The following is a 15,404-nucleotide window of genomic DNA, read 5'->3' as shown; positions in this document are numbered from 1 at the left end:
GGCCACCTCCAGTCAAGCTGCCAACGACTCCTCCCTCTACTCACGGCTGCCCCTCGGGACGCAACCCAACCAGAGCGAGGCGGGCGCCGACTCCACTGGGGACGTCTTGCAACTGCAACGACGGCGTTCTCGGCCCCGCCCTCAACAGTCCTGTGGTAACTGTGGGTCTCGGTCTCATGTTTCAAGGGCTCAGAACTGCCCTGCCCGTGGCCAGACATGCCGTAGCTGCGGTAAGCACAAACACTTTGCCAACGTCTGTCGATCTTCCCCGGCTGGGTCAGAGGGCCACACCCCCCAGTCTTCAACCGCCGTCATTCACAAGGTGAGCTCTGGGCCAGTGTCATTCAAATCATGCACAGTCAACATTAATGATGTGTGCATCCCCCTGCTGTTGGACACCGATGCAGGTGTGTCTCTCCTGAATGTTGATACCTACAGTCAATTTTTCGGTTCACTGCCACTGTCCGCACCCTCAGCTGTCCTCTGTGGGTATGGTGACTCCAAAATCGATCTGGTTGGCTCTCTCCAAGTGACTGTCCGCTATGGAACCAAGCTGGTGCCCAATACAGTTTTTCATGTGACACGCCGTGGGGCCAACCTGATGGGCCTGGACCTGTTCTCCGCTCTGGGGTTCTCCCTCTTAGACACAAGGGCGGCAGCAACCCTGACTGTTGCCACATCTTGGCAGCAGAAGTGGCCATCGCTGTTTATGGGGCTGGGCTGCCTCTCCGCCTTCGCCCATCAACCTCTCCTCAACCCTGCTGTGAAATCTGTCATCCAACCACTGCGCCGCATCCCGCTGGCTCTCCGTGATGGGGTCTCCGCCGAGCTGCAACAACTGCTGGAAGCTGGCATCATTGAACCGGTGGACGCGTCACCTTGGGTCTCAAACCTCGTGGTGGCTAAGAAGAAGTCGGGGGCCTGCGTGTCTGCGTCGATCTACGTGCAGTAAATAAGGCAGTGGTCCCTGATAAGTATCCACTGCCCACCTCAGAAGAACTCACTGCTCAGTTCTATGGCTCTGAGGTGTTCTCCAAACTCGACCTCAGACAGGGGTACTTACAGGTGCCCCAGCAGCCAAAACCTCACAGCCTTTGTGACACATGCAGGAGTGTTTCGCTACACCAGGATGCCTTTCGGTCTCAGCTCCGCCCCTAGCTGCTTCCAGAAAATCATGGTCTCCGTGGCTGGCATACTGGGCGTGGCCATTTATCTGGACGATATAGTGGTACACGGGCCCACCAGTGAAATCCACGACAAGCGCCTCAACATGGTCTTCGCAGCCCTGTCCAAGCACAAGCTAACTCTCAATGCTGAGAATTGTGTCCTCTCTGTGCCAGCCATCGAGTTCGTGGGGTTCCGGCTGTCAGCGAGCGGTGTAACTCCACTACAATCCAACGTGGACACCATTCAGGCCATCCCTGAGCCCAGCTCGGCTGCCCAGGTCGCCTCCTTCCTGGGTATGACAAGTTACTACCTGAGGTTTCTTCCCCAGTACTCTGCGACCACAGCCCCCCTGCACCAGCTGCTGCGTAAGGACGAGCCATGGGTGTGGTCAAAGGCATGCAGTGACGCTGTGCGTGATCTCAAGACTCAACTGACTTCACCACCAGTGTTGGCTCACTTCGACATCTCCAGCTCCACCTTTGTGGACACACCCCTCCAGGCCACTGTCTCTCTGCAGGAGCTGAGGGCAGCCTCCGAACAGGACCCTGTCCTCTCCCAGCTCCGCACCTACATCCAGAACGGCTGGCCTCACAAGGTCCCAGAGGAGCTGGCTGCGTTCGCCCGAGTCAGACAGGAGCTCTCCTGCTGGAACGACACCTGCGTGGCATGTGGGTTTTGCACAGTGGTCCCAGCTGCTCTCCGTGCACGTGTTTGAATATGGCGCATGAAGGCCACCTGGGCATTGTGAAACTGAAACAGCACTGCCGAGACCTGGTGTGGTGGCCGTGGATAGACAGAGATATTGAGGCTCTGGTGAAGGACTGTTCTGCCTGCCTTGTGAGTGGCAAGACTGGCCACCAGGCTCCCCCACCCCTGCAACCTCTCGCCTGGCCCTCTCAGCCCTGGGAACACCTGCAGTTGGACATTTGTGGTGAGATCCATGGAGTTCCCCACCACCAACGCTTCATGGTGGTCGCCTACGATCTACACTCAAAATGGCCGGAACTCACCACTTCCGGCACTGTGACCTCACAGATCATCATCGACTTCTTGGACTCTCTTTTCTCTCGCTGGGGCCTCCCAAAGACCTTCACCACTGACAACGGCCCTCAGCTGGTCTCTGCTGAGTTCACTGCTTATCTCGAAAGCAAGGGCATCCGTCATATACGCACTGCGTACCACCACCCCCAGGCCAATGGCGGCGTTGAACGTTTTCACCAGTCACTGAAGAACGGCCTCAGAGCACACATGGCCCAAGGGTGCTCTTTCACGCAGGCCATCCGTCACACTCTGCTGCACTATCGGGCCACACAGCACTCGACCACAGGCGTCTCCCCAGCCTCTCTCATGCTAGGCCGGGAACTGTGCTGCCCCTTGACAGGCTCCGCCCCTCCACACCCCAGGCACCTCCCTCTGGGGTCAGAGCCTCAGTCACTCGTCAGCTGACGCGGATGAAGCAACGGTTTGACCAGTCAAAACGAACCAGGGTGCCAGACATCAATGTGTCAGACTGGGTCAGGGTCCGCAGGCCCCACAGGGACAATAAAATGGCTTCATACTGGTCCTCTCCTCTCCAAGTCACCCGTCAGCTGGGCCCAGCCACTTACCTCCTCAGCGATGGCACTCGGTGGCACTCCAGTCATCTACGGAAGGTGTCAGCTCCGCCACACACAGCTGGTGACACAACCTTAGCCATTCCCTCAGCATGGCGAGACGCCCCGGGGCTTCATGCAGCTCCTACACGGGCCCCAGACATTCCTGGGCCTCAGCTTCCCCTGCCTTCTACCTCCCGACCTCGGCCTGCCCAGCCTCAGGCCGCCCTGCGACCTGTTCGCACACGTTTACGCCCTGGCCACCTAGAGGACTTTGTGTCAACCTTTCATGTTTGAAATCCTGCCGGGGGGGGGGGGAATGTTATGTCTGCACACATCGACAGTGCTGCATTTGATTTGGTGCTGTTCTATTGTGCTGGGATCGATTGGTGATGCCTGCGAGCTCTGGGTTGTTTGATCGGGTCTGCCTGTGATGCTGTGTCAGTCTAAATAAAGAATGCAACGTAGCGGTTGTGTCGAGCGACAGCGCTGTGTCCTGACGTGATTTCTAAATACAATACCCCCCCAAAAAAAAAACAGGCGCCCCGACCGATCAGAGGAGGTGCTAGTGCGGCAACCAGGACACACACCAACATCTGGCTTCCCACCCGCAGACACAGCCAATTGTGTCTGTAAGGACGCCCAACCAAACCGGAGGTAACATGGGGATTCGAACTGGCGATCCCCATGTTGGTAGGCAACAGAATAGACCGCCACGCTAATGAAAATATTAAACTTCTGTTATTCCCATAGAAACTGAATGAGCAGAACGGACATTCCCATTCTAAGCAGCATGGCAGGCGAGTCCGAGCGGCGGCCATTTTTATTAGAACTGCTGCCATTGCAGCTGTGACCGTTGTAGCGTCCGTATAAACTCCTGTATAAAACCACTTGCAGCAAGTCGCTGACTCCTTTTTTTATTGTTAAGTCGCAGATTGCAACAAGTCGACTCTTATTTTTTTTGAAGTCACCTACTCGCCGAGGTGAGGTTTTACAGTGACGACCAAACGAGCAGTGGAGTAGAACGTTTACATCCCCACTGACGTGTGTTGTCACCGTAACAGCCGACAACAATCGCCATTTTGTTTGGAACTACTCAAACGACCACGGCAGAAAAAATTGTAAAACTCCACAGGTTTTAATGAATCCAAGACACTGGACGCGGACACCCGTTGATCGAAAGAAGATTTACAAGACACGCCCTGAAACGGCGGTTATGTGTTCGTAGTGTAACCGGTTATTTTCTTGCCCGGTGCGGAATTCGATACGAGGTGTACTGCACCACAAGGCGACATCACTCACCGCTCGGCTAAAGGGTGAGACCCGTTAGGTAGGGGCTAACGGGTCTTATTAGTAGTTTACAGGAGCAATAACAGCAGAACACTTCAGTGTGAATGTACCTACATTCCTAGCAAGGCTAAGCTACAACTTAACTAAAGCTATGTCGCCCGAACAGGGACTTGAACCCTGGACCCTCAGATTAAAAGTCTGATGCTCTACCGACTGAGCTATCCGGGCTCTGCCTAGCTTTGTCCAAAAATAGCATATTGACAACTATTTTGCCGGTTTACCGTCCAATCGGGTTGTCTGTGAAATTATTAGATGTACTTGCAACTTCGAGGTTTACAAGCAGGATACGACACACCAGACTTGGTTGATGTCCCATGGTTTACAAACAAAATACGACACCCAAACCAGACTTGGTTGATGTCCCATGGTTTACAAACAAAATACGACACCCAAACCAGACTTGGTTGATGTTGTGATGAAAGACAAGACTGTCGTGCATAGATCAATAAACGGCAGTTTCTCGTGTGGTAAAAATAAGCAACTTCAAACGAAGTTTACAGTTAACCAGGACGAACGAGTTAATCCCATAGGTGCAGCATTGCCGCCACCCCACACATACGGGACTTCGTGACTGGAGAGTATGTTTATTATTTTACCGAAGTGTTCAAACAGATGTCCTGTTCTGAAATCCTGTGTCTTGTATGAAAAGTGCAAATTGCAACCCAGTTGCCTCCGCTGGTGGACCTCCGCTTAATTTCGTCATGACTTTTTATAAACGAACGCTGCAGTAACGTACGCGCCTGTGTAATATAGGGTTATACTCTACTGCCACCTACTGGTAGGTTTACGCGTAACGTTACGTTATGCTACGTCATACAATAATAAGGAAGTAACGATCAGCCGTGCGGACCCGCGTTGCGGCTCAGTGTTGCATCTCTGCGACCAGTCGACGTGCAGATAACAATAAGGTCCAAATATGAACTGAACTATCTCTAAACTATATACGTTCCGTAGGCCAGTAACGTCCGCCCACTGACGCCATCAAGGGTGGATTGCATTTAGCGTCTCTTCTTAAAGCTCGGACAGAGAACGATGGAGGGCTATTCAGTTCAGAAAATCATTGGTGAGGGGTCTTTTGGTCGGGCGTTGTTAGTCCGGTGTAAAGACGCTCGGCAGCATTATGTCCTCAAAGAAATACAGCTCCCCAAGGTAGGTGTGCAAACAAGGACGAAGTACCACATGTTCATCAACAGTAGTGACATGGTTTGAACCGGACCATTTGTCCGACCCTGTCGAAATGTCTGTTTTTAGTGCCATAGGTCAGTGCCCTGACTCTAACCCCACGCATGCGTAGTAACACTTGGTAGGACCGCAACCCAACAGAATGTTAAAGCCACTGGTTCCCCCTTGCAGCTGTCTGTCTTCATAGCAACTATCAGGGTCCCTGGCATTGTTTAGGATTTCATAAATCAAGAGTTCATTTTACAGAATCATTCCGAATTGGAGAAATCAAGGAACGAAGCCGTCCTGCTGTCCAGGATGAAGCATCCTAATATTGTTGCCTTTAAGGAGGCGTTTGAAGGTATTCACAACTTATGTAAACCCTTGGAAAATTTAGGATTTGACATTTGGATTGGCCATGATATGATATGATGTAATCATTACCGTGTGTTTGTGTTTGTCCAGCCGACAGCCTTCTTTGTATTGTCATGGAATACTGCAGTGGGGGTGACCTGCTCCAAAGGATTCAGCAGCAGAAAACCAGCCTGTTCTCGGTCGATGACGTAGGCCTTGATGTTTTTAAACTATTCTGGCAGTTCAAATAAGCGTCTACATCACTTGTTACTTCCTTTTGTAATCGATAGACTTTGTTTCTTTTAAGACTGGTCTCTTGAATCTCTAGATCTTGAAATGGTTCGCTGAAATGTGTGCAGGAACAAAGCACATCCACGACCAACGAGTTTTGCACAGAGATCTCAAGTCCAAGGTAGTCTAAGACGTCATTTTTTAACCACATACTACGTGTTTTTTGGTTTACATTGTAAAAACTGTTCGATGGGGGGGGGGAATTCCTAGATTTGTGTTTCCAGCTGGCATTGTAATGATTTCTTAATAATAATAACACCATGACTCCTCCCACAGTCCAAAGACATGTAGGTCAGGTGAATCGACCATACTAAATTGCCCCTAGGTATGAATGTGTGTGTGTGTGTGTGTGTGTGTGTGTGTGTGTGTGTGTGTGTGTGTTGGGGGGGGCCCGTGTGATGGACTGGTGGCCTGTCCAGGGTGTCTCCCCGCCTGCCGCCCAATGACTGCTGGGATAGGCTCCAGCATCCCCTTGACCCTGAGAGCAGGATAAGTGGTTTGGATAATGGATAGATAATAATAATAATAATAATGGATTACATTTATGATCGATCATTAATAGAAACAAACACATTTTTAACTCGTGAAAAGATTTTCTTGTGAAAAGGTTTTTTGTACATCATATCCTCCCCTCAATTGGAACGGTAATGACTTGATAAATTTGCTTGACTGCATGCCAGTGAAATCTCATCAGCATGAGCTCTGTGCAACAAAATAAACAATGAGGAAATTGCTGATCGAGATAAAATTGTGACATCGGACTGATGAACACTACATCATCAGTGTCCTGTGGTTGACTGCTTTTTTATCTCCCAAGTTTGGCAATCATTTCTCTCTCATTTCCTTGCCTAGAACATTTTCCTGACAGATAATGGGACAATCAAGCTCGGTGATTTTGGCTCAGCGTGTATTCTCAATAGGTAAACAACAGCAAAGGAGCAATTTATACATACTTGTTCTCTTAGAAACAATTTAAAAATATGGAGTTGCTATAGTTTTGGTACATTTCAGTCATATCTTGTCATGTTTTCAGCTGTGACCTTCTCTTTTGTAGCCCAAAGGCTTATGCTTGTGCATATGTTGGGACACCGTATTATGTTTCTCCAGAGATCTGGGACAACAAACCATACAATAACAAAAGGTATGATCCTGTCACCTTGGCTCATTTATTAGTTGCTGCATTTTGTTGGTATTTATTATGAACATATTACAACATCTGCATGAATAAAGATGATGGACTCAGTCCTGTCTTCAGTGGTAATGTGTAATATTTAGGCATTCCTATGGCATGATATAATTTCCAGATTTCATCAGGGTCTGCTGAGCTGTTGTGATTGAAATAAAGTAAATGACTCATGGCACCACCATATTCCCTGATTTCTTTCTTCTTTTTTTTGTGGATTCCCCCCCCCCCCATTTTTTTTCTCCCCAATTGTATGCGGCCAATCATCCCACTCTTCCAAGCCGTCCCGGTCGCTGCTCCACCCCCTCTGCCGATCCGGGGAGGGCTGCAGACTACCACATGCCTCCTCTGATACATGTGGAGTCGCCAGCCGCTTCTTTTCACCTGACAGTGAGGAGTTTCGCCAGGGGGACGTAGTGCATGGGAGGATTACGCTATTCCTCCCAGTTCCCCCTCCCCCCTGAACAGGCACCCCGACCAACCAGAGGAGGCGTTAGTGCAGCAACCAGGACACATATCCAGCTTCCCACCCACAGACAAAGCCAAATGTATCTGTAGGGATGCCCGAACCAAGCCAGAGGCAACAGTGGGATTTGAACCGGGATCCTCATGTTGGTAGGCAACGGAATAGACCGCTACGCTACCCGGACACCCCTGTTCCCTGATTTGTGCGTTTAAAAACGCAGGAGCCGGGCAGGCTGGGTGTGTTGCTGTTTGTAGGCCCCGACAGCTCCCCAAACACTTGGCTCACACATCCTCAGTGTCTAGTGTGTTTACTATCCAACGATGGCAGCATACTGACAATATTCAAGGGGCACAGTGGCCTAGTGGTTAGCCCTGTTGCCTCACAGCAAGAAGGTCCCGGGTTTGAATCCCAGGCCGTCCCAGGTCATGTTCTCCCTTTGTCTGCAATGGTTTCCTGTGGATGCTCCGGTTTCCTTCCACCATCAAAAAGACATGCATGTTAGGGTTAATACTCCTGTCTGTGCCCCTGAGCAAGGCAATGGAAAGGAGAACTGGAGTTGGTCCCAGGGCGCTGCTGCTGCCCACTGCTTCTATACAATAGGATGGGTTAAATGCAGAGAACAAATTCATTGTAAGAACACAATGTTGAATACAGCGGCTTTCATATTCAGTGAAGGCATTTAAAAAGGGCAGATATCATCAGCTGTGTTGAGTTTCTGCTGCTGTTCTATCTGCCTGTCTTGTCGATCTGGATTTGCAGTTGTTATTCACATTGCTCCACAATAGAGGTCAGCACTTTGACAGAAATCACGCATAGTCCCTTTAAAGGTCCCAGAAACGGATTTCAGCGATTTGATGTATATCCAAATTCAACAGGGATGGGATGGGATTTTGTGAGGGCGGGGGGGGGGGGGGTTTGACTAGCAGCCAATAATAACCAGGCAGATTTAGAAGAATGTGGACATCGATATGCTGTTGGCTTGTTTCTGTTTTGCAGAAGATCACTTGTCTTGTCTCAGTCTCGCTCCCATTCGCTGGTCATTTGTGTGAGTGTGTGCTGCCCACAAAGTTCAGAGTGACGCAACTAAAAAAAAATGTTGTGCATGTCAAGAAGAGAAAAACATTGTTCTTATAAACACAAAAATAACACAAAAGGTTTTTGGTGGCTTTTTTGAACAGTGTTAAATAAATGTAAGTAAAGTGCAGATAAAAGAGGTAACAAGTAACAAGAAAATACATGTTTAATTTCATGGGACCTGTAAGAGGCTTTTTGATTGGGCCAAAATATGACGAATGTCTGGTGTGAATGAATAACGCTCATCTATTTGCTTTGTGCTACAGTGATGTGTGGTCTCTCGGCTGTGTCCTCTACGAGCTCTGCACCCTGCACCACCCGGTACAGCCCCTCCACTCTCCATACTGACTGTGGGCCTCTTTTCAGATATTGTCAATGTGCCGTTGTACACTACACTTGTGCTGACATCCTACTGCACAGCAAGAGATACTGCAAGGCCGTTGTTGTGAAAAGACAGAGGGCCAGTATCTTCAGCTGAGTTGAATTAACTGCTGTGTAGATTAGTGGCTTGGATGTTGCAGTGGGGTTCATGTTTTCAGAGGTCCTTACCCAAGTCCATTCACTCCTTTCTCCAGTTCCAGGCATTGAGCTGGAAGAGTCTGATTCTCAAGGTTTGTAGAGGGGCCTACCCCCCTATACCCGACCACTTGCCCTATGAGCTGCACTATTTGGTCAAACAGATGTTTAAGACCAACCCCAAGGACAGGCCATCGCTGTACACCATCCTCACCTCTCACCGGATATCCAAACTACTGCGTAGGCATCTGCCTCCACAGGTGAATGAATGAATGGATATTTTATGTACGTGTGGTGTCACCTTGTGGCCCGTCTTGCATGAGATTAGAAAACACCTTTACAAAACGTTAACATAAACCATAATTACTCTCCCGTGTATCGCACAAATGAAGTTAAAGCTTCCACTTGAGCTGGTCAGACACCAAAATTTCCCCTTAACATTGACTAGCCTAGGGGCGTCCGGGTGGTGTAGCAGTCTATTCCGCTGCCTACCAACATGGTGATCGCTGGTTCGAATCCTCGTGTTACCTCCGACTTGGTCGGCCGTCCCTACAGACACAATTGGCCGTGTCTGCGAGTGGGAAGCCGAATGTGGGTTTGTATTCTGGTCACTGCACTAGCGCCTCCTTGGTTGGTCGGGGTGCCTGTTCAGGGAGGAGGAGGAACTGGGGGGAATAGTGTGATCCTCCCACGTGCTACGTCCCCCTGGCGAAACTCCTCACTGTAAGGTGAAAAGAAGCCGCTGGCGACTCCACATGTATCGGAGGAGACGTGGTAGTCTGCACCCCTCCCCGGCGCAGCAGAGGGGGTGGAGCAGCAATCAGGACAGCTCGGAAGAGTGGGGTAATTGGCTGGATACAACTGGGGAGAAAAAGGACAGTACAGAACAAAATGATACTTGTTTTCTATTTCCCCGAGATCACACATTTGGCAAATTTGACTTTCTCCTTCCACAGCAGCATACCTACCTAACTCAATGTACCTGAAGCACAAAAGGGGACCTTTGGGTAACACTTTATTTTAGGGGGTCGGAAATTACCTAGTAATTTCCTAGTAATAAGGTGGTAATTATGACATAATTTCTTAGAAATAAGGTTGAAATTACCTAGTAATTTCCTAGTAATAAGGTGGTAGTTTTTACAGGTAATTTTACAGCTAACCCTAACCTTAATCCTAACCCTAACCCCAACCCTAATCCAAATTACAAGGTAATTTCAACCTTATTTCTAAGAAATTATGTGATAATTACCACCTTATTACTAGGAAATTACTAGGTAATTTCCAACCCCCTAAAATAAAGTGTAACCAACCTTTGTAATGAGCAGCCTGGTGACCCCATCTCAAAACAGTTGAGCATGGGAATTCACTGCTGCCCATCCATCAGAATGACAGTTTCTCGTGACGTGGCGTTGAATTGAGAACTTACACTGTGAACTTGCTACAGGGTCTTACTCAACAAGCCCAGCTGTGATGACCCTACGTGGGATTTGACCCTTGACAGACCAGTGTTAGTTCAGATGGCGATGTAGCTCGTGTTATGTTTTTGATTTAGCGTGTTGGTTTGGTTCTTCTTGCAGGCAATAGAGATGGAGGGGAAGGAGAGGCGACCAGGCAGATGGAGAAAAGAGGAGGGGGAAAGGGTGGTTTCTTATCTAGGACAGAAGAGTTTAATCAAAACATCGTTTGAAGGTAGTGTTCAAAGTTGAACTACTAACATATTTAGCATTTCCTGCGGAAAACCCCGTAGTGCTGCTTTGGCAAGCTGTCAAAAACCCTAAACATAATCCATGATATTAAAAACACTTCAGAAAATAAGCAGTATTATCTCTTATTGTGTAAACGGTCATTTCAAACAGGCAGTCATATTGCTCAGGCACAATCCAACATGCTTTTCCATGAAGCATGTCTTTAATGTTTAATGTGCGGCGCAGTGGTTAGCATGGTCGCCTCACAGCGACCATCTGGGTTTTCTCCGGGGGCGCCAGTTTCCTCCCACAGTCCAAACACATTTAGGTCTGGTGAATCGGCCACACCAAATCGTCCCTAGGCGTGAATGTGTCAGCCCTGTGATGGCCTGGCGACCTGTCCAGGGTGTCTCCCCGCCTGCCGCCCAATGACTGCTGGGATAGGCTCCAGCATCCCGCAAACCCAACTGGCATAAGCTGCTTGGACAATGGCTGTCTTTAATGTTTGCTTTATCAACTCATATGGTAACTGAAGAGCAAGTTAGGTCATTCTCGTTTCTCTCCTTTTTTTTAATATGAATATATCAACACGTCTGTGAATGTTATATACTATACCAAGTCCAGTTGCACTTGATTCAACTCCTTTGAATATATCAACACCAACCCCAAGATGCATTAACTTAGTCAAGAACACTGTAGTGAAGTATGACTGCTGTAATCATATTAATCAAATGATCAAATTATCTAACCTTTGACATAATAATAACATGCGCATGTTTTTGTTGCACTCCAGGAGTGGAGTCAGCTGAGGTCCAGTGTGAGAGCAGAGAACCTGGTCCACGAAAGCAGTGGGCTGCCAACCCCTCGGACACGGTGTTACAGAGGCTGGCCAGTGCAAGTCTGCTATCAACTGTTAGCGTGTCATCCGCTGACCAGACACACACAGGTCCCGCTCGTGAAAACAACTTGAAAATGAGACTTCTGAGAGGATGTGTACTGAACGCGAGGCTGTCAAAAGAGGTCATCAAAGTAATGTGTTCTCGTCTGCCCAATTTCCTCAGAGGATGTCATTTCGGGAGAGTCGAAGGAAGCGAGGCAGCGGAGACAGTGGGACAAGGGTCCGCCTGAGAGACTCCTGAGTGTGCTGGAAAAGGCCCAGCTCAGCACAGCCTTCAGAACCTACTCAATACACAGAGAAGGTTTGTCAAAAAAAATGCCTTAACACAACACATGAAATAATTTGCTGTCGATCAACCACATTCTCACTATGATCAGTTGCGGGGTACTATTCCGGGGTTCTTGTCCTGATGCCATAGTGGTGGGTTGCTTTTTCATAACAATAATTTCTCTGTGGCAGACAGTAAGCCTCCACTAGATGTAGAGTAAACTGCTTTCTTTACACTACGACTGAATGAGGCGTTGTTACACTGATATGAATAAGAAGGTTCAGAGGAAAATTAAAGGCACCGCATGGCTTTGTCGTGGTCTCCGATTTCAGGCGACAACCCCCTGATGGGACCTCTCCCTCGGACACAGGGTGACGACACAGATGGCCTGGAGGAGCAAGTGGCAATAGATGAGGACAGGCTGGAACCACGCTCTGATGATGAAGACACGTAAGTCTGCCTTCCTCCGCACTGGAAATAAACACAGCGTTAGCGATTAAAAACTTTTTTTTACCATCGTTCCCTCACAGTTGAAATTAGAGTCCAATTTATTGTAAGCTCCTTGTTAAAGACCCAGCTCATGCAACATAATTCAGTCAAAAATTAAGACACCTTGAATGAGGGATAAAAAGACATGATTTTGCACGTTGCCATTGAATAAACATGTTATAGGCACCAGCAATTTCCCAGCATGCAACTACACTCAAGAAATGTAGGAGTATCTATGTTTCTAGACCTCCGATTGACAAGTTTTTTTTTTTTTTTTGGATTCCAATTGTATTTGGCCAATTACCCCACTCTTCCGAGCCATCCCGGTCGTTGCTCCACCCCCTCCGCCGATCCGGGGAGGGCTGCAGACTACCACATGCCTCCTCCGATACATGTGGAGTCGCTAGCCGCTTCTTTTCACCTTGACAGTGAGGAGTTTCACCAGGGGGACGTAGCGCGTGGGAGGATCACGTTATTCCCCCCCCCGAACCGCCGCCCCAACCGACCAGAGGGGGCGCTAGTGCAGCGACCAGGACACATACCCACATCGGGCTTCCCGCCCGTAGACACAGCCAATTTTGTGTCTGTAGGGATGCCTGACCAAGCCGGAGGTAACAAGGGGATTTGAACCGGCAATTCCCGTGCTGGTAGGAAACAAGATAGACCGCTACGCTACCCGGACACCCTCTGGTTGACAAGTTGATAGCAAGTCAACCACTGGAGGGGACATCTTACATATGAGATGTAAACATACAAAGCAATGGTACATATGACCAAAATATAGATCCCGCAGCACAGCCCTGTTATGTTTTGACCATGCACAGCCTTGCATTGTAAAAATACAATGCCACACCATGGCAACCTAAGTTAAAAGAGATGACAAAAATGTTTCTTACATAGGCTGGAGGGCCATGCCATGGAGTAACAGAACAGTTCCATAAACTTACACAGCATAGGTTTCAAATTTCAAATTTTAAAGCTAATTCACGGTGAATGAAATTTTGGCGTCTTACTGGTTTGTTGCTTGTTATCAGTGGCGTTGATCGAAGGTTTGGCCTCGCGTTTCAGATTAGCGTGCTTAGTGAGTCCACAGTGATTCAATAAGAGACAGAAAACGGCCAAGTCTTGTGAACTAATGGGCGCTGGCTGACTGCATATTGAAAACAACCTGCCTCACACACCGGTGACTGGCAAGTGGCAAACAGTCTGAAAGCATGGAGACTGGTACAGAACAAAACCAATTAAAAAAAATAACGATTATATATCAGAATTTGTGACATAATAAGGTATAAAATACAATACAGTTAACAATAAAATATAACTTACGAGGTGCAAAATCATTGTCAGCAAAAATGCAGTGAAGGTGCGGTGGACAGATATGAAGTGGCTTAAAGTGACGTGTGAGTAAATATAAAGGCGGCACGGTGGCCCAGTGGTTAGCACTGTTGCCTCACAGCAAGAAGGTCCTGGGTTCGAACCCCAGGGCATCCCAGGTCGTTTCTGTGCGGAGTTTGCGTGTTCTCCTCGTGTCTGCGTGGGTTTCCTCCGGATGCTCCGGTTTCCTCCCACCATCAAAAAGACATGCATGTTAGGGTTGATACTCCTGTCTGTGTCCCTGAGCAAGGCAATGGAAAGAAGAACTGGAGTTGGTCCCCGGGCGCTGCAGCTGCCCACTGCTCCTATACAATAGGATGAGTTAAATGTAGAGAACACATTCGTTGTAACTGAACAACTGTACAATGACAAAATAAAGTGGCTTTCTTTCTTCTCCCATATTGTAAGTATTGCACATGCCCAGTGGCGGCAGCACATCAGTCTTGTTGGGCTGAAACGTCCGAGCTCATACCAACGAGTTTGTGCCAAATAATACCAACACATGCATTTAGAATAAAAAAGAGAACACGAACTATCAAAAGCAAAGAGCCCACTCCAAAGCACCTTGAACGTAAAGTAAAACAAAAAAGTTTTTTTTTGTTTTCGATAGCTCTTTTGTTTTATAGAATATACATGTGTATGATTATTTGTATAAAAAGATAACTATATGAAAACAAAGAAGCAACACATCTCTTCTCTTCATAGGGACTTTGAGGAGGAAGCTCCATGCAGCTGGTTCGATGAAGTGGAGAAAATGTTCTCGGACTGCTGATGCACAAATACCGAGGAACCAGTAAAATCACAGGTCTTCTCATTTTACAGTTTACATTCACAACCAAATAAAAAAACTATTTCCATGTCAAAACAGTGTCACTTGATTCATCTGGGATCTTTTCTGAGGCATTTCCATGAATGGTGATCAACCTTTGAAAGGCACCACAGAGGTGTTTGCACACTGATTTTTTTCTTTTCTTTTTCTTCTTCTGTGAAAATGTCTACTGTCGTGAATACAATGAAACACATGAAGAAGAAAGCTCATCCACTGGATTGAATATGTGGTTCCGGCTTGTAATTGTGAGGATGAGCGGACGGACGGACGGACGGAATTGTGGACTTAACTTGATATGTACAACTTGAAACTTCTCACCCGTCTGCTGGTAGGTGCAGGTGAAAGTTTGTCGACAGTTCTGTGCGTGTCGTTGACATTTATCCGTGGTAAATCTTGCAGGCGTCGCGAAAATATGCCATTGTCAAAAGTGCGCGCCAACAAACAGGAAACTGGTATGACCGCTGCAGTAAAAACCGGAAGTCAGTGGACCAGTTATGCACAGAGTCGATTACCCCGCTCTTCCGAGCCGTCCCGGTCGCTGCTCCACCCCCTCTGCCGATCCGGGGAGGGTTGTAGACCACCACATACAGTTAGGTCCGTAAGTATTTGGACAGTTACACAATATTTGCAATTTTGCCCCTGTACACCACCACAGTGGATTTGACATGAAGTATTTGAGAGGTGATTGAAGAGTAGACTTTCAGCTT

The 15,404-nt window shown here is 48.1% G+C and overlaps 1 protein-coding gene and 1 non-coding gene across 2 annotated transcripts; one reads left to right on the top strand and one right to left on the bottom strand.

Annotated features, from left to right (window-relative positions):
• Nucleotides 1–4,204: 4,204 nt before the first annotated feature.
• On the bottom strand, nucleotides 4,205–4,277 carry trnak-uuu (transfer RNA lysine (anticodon UUU)). Its single transcript has one exon. It is a non-coding gene; the product is annotated as a tRNA-Lys (tRNA).
• A 698-nt stretch (nucleotides 4,278–4,975) lies between these two features.
• Nucleotides 4,976–14,721, top strand: nek3 (NIMA related kinase 3). The gene is made up of 13 exons (XM_056283916.1): nucleotides 4,976–5,258; nucleotides 5,538–5,631; nucleotides 5,736–5,833; nucleotides 5,953–6,036; nucleotides 6,768–6,835; nucleotides 6,970–7,056; nucleotides 8,905–8,959; nucleotides 9,214–9,414; nucleotides 10,732–10,843; nucleotides 11,633–11,785; nucleotides 11,901–12,038; nucleotides 12,338–12,455; nucleotides 14,574–14,721. Exons 1-13 carry the CDS (start codon nucleotides 5,142–5,144, stop codon nucleotides 14,638–14,640), a joined length of 1,392 nt encoding a protein of 463 aa, XP_056139891.1. The 5' UTR covers nucleotides 4,976–5,141; the 3' UTR covers nucleotides 14,641–14,721.
• The last annotated feature ends 683 nt before the right edge of the window (nucleotides 14,722–15,404 follow it).

This window comes from Lampris incognitus, chromosome 7 (genome assembly GCF_029633865.1).
Source record: "Lampris incognitus isolate fLamInc1 chromosome 7, fLamInc1.hap2, whole genome shotgun sequence".
NCBI lineage: Eukaryota > Metazoa > Chordata > Actinopteri > Lampriformes > Lampridae > Lampris > Lampris incognitus.
The sequence above is the reverse complement of the archived record's forward strand: the minus strand, read 5'-3'. Positions and strand labels throughout refer to the sequence as shown.